Here is a 12,160-nt window from a genome sequence, read left to right as displayed (position 1 = left end):
CATCCATTGCAGGTGGCGTTTTAAGGTTTGAGTCAAAGTGACGTCTGACTTGATACTTTTGTCACGCATTCACTGCATATGCGTTATTAACTCCCGTCGAATTTTTAAACCTTCAGGGTTTCTTGCATAAGCGATAAGTACTAGATGCTAAATTAAAGTGGGCGGCATTGTTTGCACAAATTGCAGAAATGCGCCTTGACACGTGATATGTCATTGTAATAAAAAAAGCTGAATTGAAAAATTAGAAAATCTAAGATAGCGCCCTTCAGAAAAAACAACGATGATGATGGTAACCGAAAATCGAAACGTTGGATTTCAAATATAACAACGCCATGTTGTGGAAGAGAGGGAATTTCAACGACAAAGCATCAATACTTTTGAATTTTATTACTAAATAAGCTGAGGAAAAAATTAAATAGTTCTTCAAAAATTTGACTTCTTTAAGAATAGCTCCGAGAGTCAACGAAATTTTTGACATTTCAAAATTACGTATTATCGAACTCAAAATCGCGCGATTCTGCCTCAATTTAACTGACTTCATGTGTGCTGTTCTTGTTAATATCTCCATAGCAAGTCTCCAGAAAGGGACACCCTGTGTATTAAAGGAAATTTCGATTACCACGCAGCCAGCGCTTTTTCAACCCATAAACTCTATTTATTACCCATGACCTGTCAGTATAAATCTTTCTTTCTACTGGACATCCAAGGGCGATGACTTTAAGCATTTAAATAGAGTTGAGAAATCCAGTGTAGGTATTTAAAATGCTATCTCCATCAAATGCGAGCACTTGATGCGATCTTGATCCCCAGTCAATTAAAAACCTGCTATTTCGCGAGTACGTACGACCCTGATCATGAAATCGCTTGAAAATTCAGTTCGTGTTTTTTAGTTAACACCCAGCAAGGAATTCTCACCTAGAATGCTTATAGAATAAATGGGCCATATTAGAATTTGATTCATTTAGTGGGGATTCGCAGGAAACTCTTATGCAACTAAAACGTTTTATAAAACCCACGTTAGCGGCATGATAGCTGTATAGCAGCCTTAATTTTTTCACGAAAACCTCAGTTTTCTTCTCAATTTTCCATTGATATAGATATGTGTTGGTCGATTGATTTTAAAGACAGGAGACCCTAATTAAAACAAATTGTCATTGGGAAAAACAATCAGAGGAAACTAAGCGCTAAATTGTTTAAGCAAATTCCACAAAATTGTAGTATATCTCAAAGAAACCGTTATATAATAATAAATAGCAATTGTGGCTAAAGATTAAAATTATAAAACTGCTAGTTGGGCTATTAATGGCACTACAAGCAGCGTTGCCACTAGATGCGATGAATAAAAGATGAATCTAAATGGGGGCATAACATGATTTTTCAACGAAAACGATGTCGATCTGGCAATACGGCGGCAACGCCCGGGCTGTGCCACGATCTCACTCCGCGTCGGTTTAACGTCCGTCTATGACGACATCAGACGGTATTCATTCAGTTGTTTAGTAGCTTGCTCGGTTCGTGCTTGTGCGTATTCCGCTTCGATAGCCTTGAAGGGCGCCAGGCAGCCTTTTTGTGCCGCTTCTAGAAATCACCATGAATAAAGTAAGTTTCCTGTTAATAAACAAGTTCACCCAGTTCTGCGTGGAGGACCAGTTGAAGATCAAGGCCTTGGGTCGCGACACGCCCGATTTGAATATTACCAAGGCCACACAGAGCGACAAAATCAACCGATCGCGCAAATTCAACCCGGTGTTGTACAACAAAAGCAACTGGATTTGCGGCTGCGCAATCACCAACAAAATGTACTGTTTCCCTTGTGTTTTGTACGGGGGGGATGAGCATTGGAGTGAGAAGGGGGTGGACGATTTAATACACATTTGGGAGAAAATTAAGTCACATGAACGCAGCCCAAGACACTTACACAACATGTTCAGTCTGAACATGCTCGGAAAAGTCGATATTAAAATTCTGTTAAATTCTTCCCTGAGAGCCGAATTGCTGAAGCAAAACGAGCAAGTCCGACAGAACCGGCATGACTTGGATAAGATTATCAGCAGCATTAGATTTTGCGGGGCCTTTGAGCTGGCTTTAAGGGGACAAGAAGCGTCTCAGAACAGCTTCAAGGAACTGATCAATTTTACTGATGAACTGTTTAAGGAAAACAAAGAACTAATAGAGAAATTTTCATTTTTTAAGGACATTTCGCTGAATGTTCTTCAAGAGCTTTTAGAATGCATTTTTGGGGTCTACAAAGAAGAAATTTTGAAACAAGTGAAGAGTGCGGAGTATTTGTCAGTGATACTGGATGAGAGCAATGATATTAGCTGCAAATGCCAATTGGTGATGATAGTACGGTATCTGCTCAATGGAAAACCTGTAGAGCATTTCTGGAACATACTGCATCCAGAAACTTGCGATGCAGAGGGAGTATCTCGGAGGGTTTTACAAGAACTCGAAGTGTTAATTGGGCAAAACCAAGAGAAACTCGTTTCAGTCAGCTACGACGGGCCCTCAATTGTCAGTGGTTCCTTGGGATTGATCCCTGACAAAATAAAAGAAAAATACCCTTCAGCAAGATACGTCCACTATTATGGACACTCGATGAACTTAATCATATCCAGTGCAGCTTCCGTGAACAAGCAAGCGAGAATCTTCTTTTCTAGCCTCTGCAGCATCTGCTCCTTCATTAGCAACTCGCCACAAGTTACCAATATCCTCAACGAACTAGTCCAAAAAAGAAGAAATTCCAGCGTTGTTCAATGGGACTTCGATGCTTCTGGCCTGGGAGTGAAGACCATTCACGAGTACCGAAGGGATTTAGTGATGGTGATGGATTTCCTGGAGAAGTCTGCTAATGACGCTACAGTGAACCAAGCTGGCGGCTACAAGTTCAGACTACAAGACAAACACTTCATATTTTGGCTGGGAATTTTCAACAAAATCATTCCTCATGTGGTTTCAGTGTTCAATTTCATGCAAAAAGAGGGGGTTGATGCTTACAAGAAGAATGAAGAGTTGAAGAGGTTCGAGAACGCGCTATATGGAATTCAACAGCAGATTGATGTGTTGATTAGTGAAGTTGAAAATGAAATTAACTCAAATCCAGATTTCGATGACGATGAGGATGAGCACGTGGCTAAGAAGCCTAGGATCCTTAACAGGGACAAAAGAAAGGAGGAAGCCATGGAGATTTGCAACGCGATTGTCCGGCATGTGACCTCAAGGTTCACTTCTCTCGACTACCTCAACGCCACTAACTTATTCAGAGTTGGCAGCTTCAAAGAATACAGAATGAGCTTCCCCAGTAAATTCCTTGATGACACAATAAAGCAGTTTCGTTTTTTAGACAAACAGAAGATTACAAATGAGCTTCAGGTAGTTTACGAGAGGCCCGAGTTGAGGGTCATTTCGGGTGTTGTCCCTTTGTTGGCCTTGGTCTCGGACGCCGATTTGGAGTCTGCATTCCAAGAACTGATTAAACTTTTAAGTGTGCTGAGCACCATGCCCATCGAGACAACAGAGGCAGAAAGGTGTTTTTCGGTGCTGAAGCAAATCAAAACTTTCCTAACGAATAGTGCGAGAGCCAGCGACTTGAACGCTCTGTGTGCCCTGTCGGTGGAGAAGGACTTTCTCAATGATATTGATGATTTTAATCATAAAGTCATTAATTTGTTTGCCACCAAGAAGAAGAGGTTGGAATTTGTTTTTAGAAAAGTTTAATTTTCATTTTGTTGTTAATGTGTTCTGTTGGTTATGTTTATAAGTGAGTATGAACACTCTTAAGTGGCTTTAAAGGGTTGTTATAGGTATATAGGGTGTGACATATCCTCATGCAGATACTTCAGGGAGCGATAGTACTCTGCAAAATAATTAAAATATACTAATAGGCCCATGTTCAAAAACGCACCATTTTCGATGCACACAGTAGCAAAGTTTCACATTTTTTCTCATAGTTTGTGCTTCTCTCATATATGAGTTAATATTTTTAATTTTATACATCTATATATCTACAATAAAACATCAAAATCATCAGCAGTTTACACAGGATGGTATGTTTTTTGGGTCGTGTATTTTATGTTCGTATCTTGTTGGAACACCCTGTATAAACTCTGATACTAAATTCATTTTCGTCTTCAATTCTATAGTTTTTCGGTTTCTTACAGAATTTTCGTATATTACTGCGTCCCGGGATAGGTGTAATAAGATGACAAATTGACCAAGAAGTTTTGAATTTTTGAATGACGTTGGGGGGTTAAGTCTTGCTTGTTGTTAAAGTGTGGTATACAAAAAATTAGTTAAACCCAATGTTATGCAGGATGTTTTATAAATAAATTTGTGAAAATCGTCACCAATAGTGTTTTTATTTTTCAAAATACGAAAAAATTCTAGAGAAAATTGTTCAGAATATAATCGAAAGGATTTAAATCTGGTGATTTGGGAGGCTTCTTACTAAGCCCTGCACCACAAGCGCCCAAAGCCCGTATTCATATGGACTTTTTATTTTAAAATTCGTCAAAGATTCACTCTTTAAAGTTTATACAAATTCTTAAACACCCTGCACTTCGTAGTACCATATTAATAAGATTTGCAAAAATAGACATGTAAATTAAGAAAGTTCAGTCTACGTGTTCCGATCAGTAATTAGGATCTCATGGCTGAGTTTTAGCCATTTTAAGAATTTTAACCTGATTTCCGACGTTTTGTATTTTCAAAAATTTAATTCAGGACGTACGTGAGAAAAATGCAAAACTTTGCCACCACTACGGGCCTTTTAGACTTTTTAAATATTTCGAAGCATATTATGACTTCTTGAAATATTTCCATGATGATATTTTACACCCTGTATAAGTGAGTAAGACAAGATATCATTATTTTTGTATGTTGGGACGTCCTGTATATCGGTGTGTTTCGCAATGTTGTTATCTTTTCAAGAGGCAAACTTAAGACTAAAGGTAAAAAAATTATATACACATTTCTTACCTCGCCATAATTTTTTATGATATACTGATATAAAATATAATTTGTTCTTGTTGGTTTGGCAAATATGTTTAAATAGATCTGTGTAAATATATGATCACCCAGTTATTTATTTGGTAGATACCAAACTGGATCTACCAAATAAATCTACTACACATATCTACTGTTGTTAAATATTTGAAATCCCTATTTGTTTCCTTTCTCTACTTCCGATTTGAAACCCCGAACGTGTGGGGCTGCGGTTTGACAGCATGTCACTGAATGTCAAAAGTGTTGCGGCCACAGTGAAAGCGATTATGCGCAAATATGCAACGATGAAGCAGTGTCGGATTTCCGCCTTCGTGATCCGGGTTCGATTCCGACTCAGGCAAAACTTTTTAGTTTTATTTTTTATTATTAACATATAATGTATAACGTATAATAATGTATAAAAATATTGTACGTTACTCGCAGGAAAGTCACTAATACACCTGCGTGATTTGCGTCCACCCCTGCGTGTCGTCTCTATACTGCACACGTTTTCATTAATACTTTATTCGCTTGTTATGCAAATAACTATTTCTTATTTTTTACACATGCAAACATTGTTTCTAGTGCAATATCCATTCTTTTTGCCCTTGGAAAGGCAATGAAGAGTGCAAACAAAAACATTTGGGCCTTTTAAGGGGAATTCCCCAAATCCACATGTGGTTCTTTTGACGATCACGTGACTTGGAAAAGAGGAAAGTTTGCGCAGGTGTAATAAAACAAAAATCGGCCATATAAGGAAAAGGGCTCTAGGGACAAGAAGAAGTGGGAGACTTCGCACATGATCATCGTTGTTTTCAACGGGTTCACCTCCGAATTTTGAGGAGAATTCAAGCAAATCCAACTTACCAGTTCCAAGTTCTTCAGGTTGATAGGTATTTTCCAATCTTTTCTTCAGAGGAGTACCATGAACCAGTATCATTAAAGTAGTCAAAATGGCGAACACAAACATAGCTGTCTTTATTATGACTTTAGTCATGATCAGAACTTCCGAGTAGGAGTTACAGTGATTCAAGTGCATCACATCAATGTGCAGTGCTGCTGTTGTACATCAGAAATGCACAGTGGCATTCAGGAAGGAGGGGAGGTATTGCGGAGGGGGAGCTTTGGGTTATGCATTTGTTTTCACCACATGTAACGATTACATAATACGTAAAATGAATCAAGGGGTTTCACATTATTAAGGCTCGTTTTGGATGTAGCGTGGGTTTTCCCGGATCGACAACTTAAGCAAGTTTTGTTTATTTCCGATATAGATGCAAACAAGCTAGTAAGATCTTGACCTAAAATTCTCATTATTGATCTAATAATAATGTTATTATCTATTAAACTGGCTATGCTCGGTTTATCATGGTGTTCTATTCTCTCTAACTAAGAAACTAAAAGAGGGTCAAAGTTTTATGTCGCTTTCCTCCAGATTAAAAGGCTCAAACTTTATTTTCCAATAAATCAAATCTCATGCGTAATCCTGGGTAAAGTGAACAATCCATTATGGACTATCTCCGAGATAAAATTTGTCACCAGTTGACGAGATATAATGAGGCTTTGATGCCATAGAAACCACCTCGGTTTGTAAGGGGGATAAATCCAGATAGGCAGTTGACAAACCTTTTGTACCCCCCAAATCCCCAGACGACATTATGAATCATGGAATCACGATCACTCACTCTGTTAAACCAAGGAATTAACTAGTGTTCGGCATTAATTTATTCGCGGAGAAAACTATCCTCCGGGTAAACCTATCTTAGTTTGGACTATGTGGCCCTAAGAATTTGAGAAAAACAAGGTTGCGGAAAATTTGTTTAGAAGATATTGTTCATGGAAATGATGGTATTAAGTGTCTTTATTTATATGAGCATTCTCTTACAGATAAACTTGTCAGAACTCTGATTTATTGGTCCTAAAAACTTGAATTTTCATGGAAATTGTCTTCTGGACAGAGCCGTTAATGCTTAAGGAGAAATCGCCTTCAGAAGATAACTTTGTCGGCATGTTGTTGGAAATTGGAATTTTCTATTGGCTTTGTACCGAGTGTCTCAATATTTTAACTTACTGTGCAAATTGAAGATTCTCACAATTCACATTCGCTATTTAACTATTGATAAACTTGCTCTATGTCCCCGATTTTATTGATTTTCGTGCAGTTCCGAGAAAAACTCAATAGAATTTTGAAGTAGGTTTGTCAAACTGGAACATACGAAAGCCATAATTTTTCCACAATCCCTCAATATGGGCTCCAGTGAGGGTCTAATTTTTTTTTTACTTTGAGTTTTCAGAATCAAAATTCTTTTGAAAATAAATCGATACCACTGAGTTTACTTGTGTTCATACATTCACATGTATAAAAAAAAATTGTTTGCCTAGTAGTATTCCAGGGGCGATATTAAACTATTTTTTCTCCGTCGTCTCAACTACATAGGCACACTCTGTGATCAGATTGTTTTTAAAAACCAAAATCCATAGACCATTACGGAAATATTCATTTTTATTTTCCAAAAACCAGGGACGTACGAACGAGTTTGAAACCGCCTAAGAATTAGCAAAAGTGGAGGTTTGATTTTCGCACCTTGAAAATGAAGATAACTTAAACTCGTAAAATGAAGCTACACCACTGATTTTGGCCAATTTTCTGGAGCAAAACTGTAATACGTGGGTTGACAATTTTGAGTGGATTCCTTCAGAGGCGTACAGCAATTAAAAAAAAAAGCATTGTGATTCTTTAATGTTTTAAATCAACTGAAAAAATGATCCAACACATTCTGTCTGTCTCTCTTTGTTTATCATAAGTCTTTTCAGTTTCACTGATATTTGTATGATTGTGCTGTGTGATATCGTATAGTTAATTTACATTAGACCTATAGATAACGCTATCATGCGGTAAATTGGGGAATTTACTGATAAAGATAAGTGTTAAGGACACTATCTCCGTGGAAGTTGTCTGGGGACCCTTGCAGGGTTTAAGATAAAGGCTGTTAAGATTACTTGGGGCTTTGTATGGTGGAATAGAAGCATATTTGCGCACATAAAAGAAAATTATTTAAAAAAATGTTTACTTGCTTGGGAGCACTTCTATGTCTGCATTGCATTTACATAGGGAGGGGTACTGAAGAATTTATCTTTGTTTCCTTTTTTATTGAAACTGAAGTTTAATATTTTAATAGCACAACATGTTATCACACCTATGAGGTACATTGAACCCGAAAGTAATTCCCCGCAGTTACAGGAGCTGAATGACGGCACCCCCTTTAATTTACTCCCCATTTACATACAATGTACCTCCAGCCCCGGGGCCCCAATCTAGAGTTCCTAGCAATTTAAGAGGCTCCCGTAATGTGCGATTAATGGTTATAATCAAGGGTGCTCGAATGACGGAATATGGGCCACAACCGGATCCCATTTTCCAAGTTTCGTGGTATATTTCATGGTTTGCCATTAAATTTTGACGGGAAAATTATTGTTTCGGACTGAGAGAATGACTGATGGAAATTGAATTTTGATACTATTTTGAGATAAAGTGAGAACCTCCCACCAATCAAAATTCTTGTGAGAGAACTCTTTCAATAATTTTTATATTAAGACCTTGTATAATAAATGTATAATTAAAACTCAATAAATACTAATTAATTTATAACAAAATTGAACCAAATCTAATTTCGGCATACGCACACTTTCCTGTTATTGCAATATCCGCCCTTTTTGCGCAAAACTAGACAATGGGCGGCACAAGCAGAGTGGTTGAGTGAGAAGCCACCTATGGAGAATCCTAGAAGGTCGCAAGTGGCTCGTTTGACTATCACGTGATCTAAGTAGAAAAAAAAAATTTAAGTGGATATAATTTTTAGGAAAATTATTTGGTTATATAATAGCACCCCTGAAGCTGCAATGCTATTTTGTAAGGAGCGGTGCTTGGAAACTAGTTATTTGTGAATATCAAATTTGCTAGTTGCTTATTTAACGAGAAAATGTGAATATTTCTTGTGTGCTTTTTCAGTGCAACTTTCTAAATTAATGGAAAAAATATTCCGTCAAAAAATTGAGAAAAACCTCGGACACGTTTAAAAACTTCCATTCCTGGACATTATAAATAGTGCATTATAGAGTATAATTTACGGCAAAATTCAGTATTTTAAACTTACCAGTTTCTTCACCTTCATGTTGAAGATCTTCAAACTCCTCACCCAGGGGAGCACCAAAGGTCGCAACTACAAAAGCAGCGAGGATGGCGAAAAAGCACAAAAAAATTTTCATTTTCGAAGTAATATTTAGTAGCAATCACTTTGCGATCAAGCTAAGGTAACCAATGATGGCTTATTTGACTTAATACTGCTCCTTTTATATACAAAAGAAAGTCGCAATGTCAAATAGTATATCTTTAGATTAAGACAGGTCCGGACTCAAGGTATTTACGAATGAACACTCGAAAACGGTGCATAAATTGACAAAAGTCCTATAAAAAAGTCATGATACATTCAAGGAAAAAGAAGCTTTTAGAAGTGTTAACCTTTAAAAAAGAGTTTTTTGGTTGCCGATGACTAAAGAAACGATCTAAGGAAGATTTCTCATTTTCAGGGGTTTGTAAAATGTTACTTTTTAATGAGTAACATAGTACGATCCTGCCTTATATTTGCCGACTTTAAATATTAATTATTAAGCAAAGGGACTTCCCAATCTTGGGGAATTACTATCGCCAATCCTCGAGCTCTTTGATCAACAACAGCAACAAGCACGTACTGAAAACAATTGTTTCTATATTTGCATTCAGTAATAAAATACTGATTGTATACGCCTTTGACCCCGTCTCTCGACTATAACTTGTTATGAAATATAATTTGTTAAAATCGTTTTTTAATTTTTACCAGTGGTTCTTTATATAAAATGTGCAATTTAAATATCAATCTTTCAATCCAGAAATTATTTTTTAAGAAAAACTGACTCATATAACAAAATCTTGTTAATTTCGATGGGTGATTCCTCTAATTCAAGTGCACTTAGAGCACTTAAACAAAAAATGCAAAAAAAAATTTTAAATAGAAAACTGCTACGTTTTCTTCAAAAACAGAAGCTGAGTGCGATCCTGTCACTCACTCCAGACTCCATTTAATCTAGACTCTTCGTATTGGGGTTCAGAACTATAGGATCAAACTTCTAGGGATTATTCACTCCAACAATAGAAGATATTGAACTATAAAAATTCAGATCAAGGAACATGTCCCCAAGGCACCTTATGATACTTTAAAACTTCTTGGGCACGTTTTATTTTTATTGATGTACACAAAATAACGCTACAGTAGTTGTTTGAATGGTCAGATCGGACAATATTAGATCGGCAAAGGTGATCCAATTCTGTCGCCTCTTAACTCACTCGATCTGACACCTTTGGATTTCTTTGTGTGGGGACATATGAAGTTTGGTTTATCCACACCAATGGAAACGGAGCGAAACCTGATTGCACGAGGTACTGCGGCATTTGAAGCTATTAAAAACGAAAAATTTTATAACATGAATCACCCTGTATAATCTGAACTAGGTACCCTTGAAGGGATTTTTTTTTGGATAAGGTCGATATTGCAAAACAACATGTGACAAATATTCAGGCAGATAATCCTATGTTGATCATCGGATATTGGTGGTAAGCAACATAAACAAATTTAAGGCAAAGGTACTTATGCGTGGAAATTTTGGGTTCAATATGTAGAATTAAATGTGAATGGTGATTATCTTTTGAGGATCAAATTTGAGTTCCAAGCAAATATTTGCATCGAAGTAAATCAGATTTGACTCATAAGAAATTAAAACGCATCTACAGATTCTCCTCTTTGAAAATCTGATGTCTCAAATAATGGATTTCTGTTTATTTTGGGAGCTTTAATACATCGGAGATTCCGTTCAATGGAGCAAACAAGAATGCAACCGCAATCTCCGCTCCTTGGAGAGGGATTTAAAGGCTACTCGTGCATGAAGCCACATCTCGATACCTAAGTCATCTACGAGCCATCAAAAAGCATCAAATTTTCGGGATTATTTATGTAAAAACGTAATGAAATTTCTTCCATGAATTTCAATTTTTTGAGTCACAAAATTCCAATGGGCTTTATCCACTTCCCACATCACCGACTGGTGGTGAAGCATAATTCATGAGGTGCCTTTAAACGTGATAACAGCTTAACTGATTTGCACTTACGATTAAAACAATTAAAAATAACAATATGTTTGTTTTAATTGTTAATATTTGTTTAACCTTTTACAATTTTATTGAACACAGTAATTCCCCATGTTTCATTGTTACTATTTTATGGTTCTGAGTAATGAGCTCCAGGGACGGACGCAGGCATTTTTGAATAGAGAATATTACAGAAAAAGAAACATGTGTATACAGGGTGTTTCTCAATGGATGCTAAGAAATGAGTGAATCATGAGCTTATTTTAAGATAAAAAGTTCATGTAAAGACATGTCTTAAATTGCTTCCATTTCGGCTTACAAAGTGTTGAGTTTTTTTGGATTTTCATTAATATCTCTGTTATTTGTTAAGATAATTAATTTAAAATTGGGAGTAACAAGCATTTTAGCATTACAAACCAACTGAAATAACAATTACTTAAAATAGTCTAGAGAGTGTTACTTTTTCCGTGATCGCTCTCAATATTTTACATCAAAACTTTTTTATGACATTTTAAAATCTTATTCATTAACTTCATTTAATCTCTCTTTTATTGCCTTTTTTGTTTCTTCAGTGTTTCTATTAGAAACAACAATTTAAGAAATATTTGCAAAAATATCTAGCCATATTCGCCCCGATTGGTATATGAATATGAAAAACGGTAAGTAAAAATGAAAGTAAATTAGGACATGCCTTTCTATGAAGCTTTTATCTTAAAATAAGCTCATGATTCGCCCCTTCATTTTTTATCATCTATTAAGAAACGCCCTGTGTAAAATGGAAAAAAAATCAGTGAAGAATTTACTGCTTGCAAGAATTTTTTACTCTTTGAATTAAAAATTAAAAAATGTATATTGATAAAATTGTTGCTTCTAGAATAATGAAACTATGTAAGAGTGTTTTGTAATCATAGAAATTTCTAGTTGAAGCACGCCATAAATACTCATGTTTCAAGCCAAAATCAGATTTTTCATAACTGTTTCCATTATCAGCTTACTTAA

At 36.2% G+C, this 12,160-nt stretch overlaps 3 protein-coding genes across 4 annotated transcripts in view; 1 reads left to right on the top strand and 2 right to left on the bottom strand.

Annotated features, from left to right (window-relative positions):
* D2hgdh (D-2-hydroxyglutaric acid dehydrogenase) overlaps positions 1 to 12,160 on the bottom strand; it is a 45,916-nt gene that overhangs the window by 16,606 nt on the left and 17,150 nt on the right. Inside the window, exon 1 of one of the 2 annotated variants that reach the window (XM_066291163.1) lies at positions 5,851 to 5,981. The exons of the other annotated variant lie outside the window; for it this stretch is intronic. The gene's annotated coding sequence lies outside the window, so the exon portion shown is untranslated. Of the gene's footprint in view, positions 1 to 5,850; positions 5,982 to 12,160 lie in introns of those variants that run through there. 2 annotated transcript variants of the gene reach the window in all.
* Positions 1,458 to 4,345, top strand: LOC136344070 (zinc finger MYM-type protein 1-like). Its single transcript, XM_066291159.1, has one exon. The coding sequence runs from the start codon at positions 1,591 to 1,593 to the stop codon at positions 3,715 to 3,717; it is 2,127 nt and encodes a 708-aa protein (XP_066147256.1). The 5' UTR covers positions 1,458 to 1,590; the 3' UTR covers positions 3,718 to 4,345.
* Def (Defensin) lies at positions 8,552 to 9,322 on the bottom strand. The gene is made up of 2 exons (XM_066291166.1): positions 9,138 to 9,322; positions 8,552 to 8,803 (listed from the first exon to the last, which is right to left on the bottom strand). The coding sequence occupies exons 1-2, from the start codon at positions 9,247 to 9,249 to the stop codon at positions 8,649 to 8,651; spliced, it is 267 nt and encodes an 88-aa protein (XP_066147263.1). The 5' UTR covers positions 9,250 to 9,322; the 3' UTR covers positions 8,552 to 8,648.

This window comes from Euwallacea fornicatus, chromosome 16 (genome assembly GCF_040115645.1).
Source record: "Euwallacea fornicatus isolate EFF26 chromosome 16, ASM4011564v1, whole genome shotgun sequence".
Lineage (NCBI taxonomy): Eukaryota > Metazoa > Arthropoda > Insecta > Coleoptera > Curculionidae > Euwallacea > Euwallacea fornicatus.
Note: the sequence above shows the minus strand (reverse complement) of the source record. Positions and strands in the feature narration are given on the sequence as shown.

Coding starts and splice junctions, on each gene's coding strand:
- LOC136344070 (XM_066291159.1), top strand. CDS start 1,591: ATGAATAAAGTAAGTTTCCTGTTAATAAACAAGTTCACCCAGTTCTGC.
- Def (XM_066291166.1), bottom strand. CDS start 9,249: ATGAAAATTTTTTTGTGCTTTTTCGCCATCCTCGCTGCTTTTGTAGTT. Junction 8,804..9,137: donor ACATGAAGGTGAAGAAACTG/GTAAGTTTAAAA, acceptor TTTTCTACTTAG/ATCACGTGATAGTCAAACGA.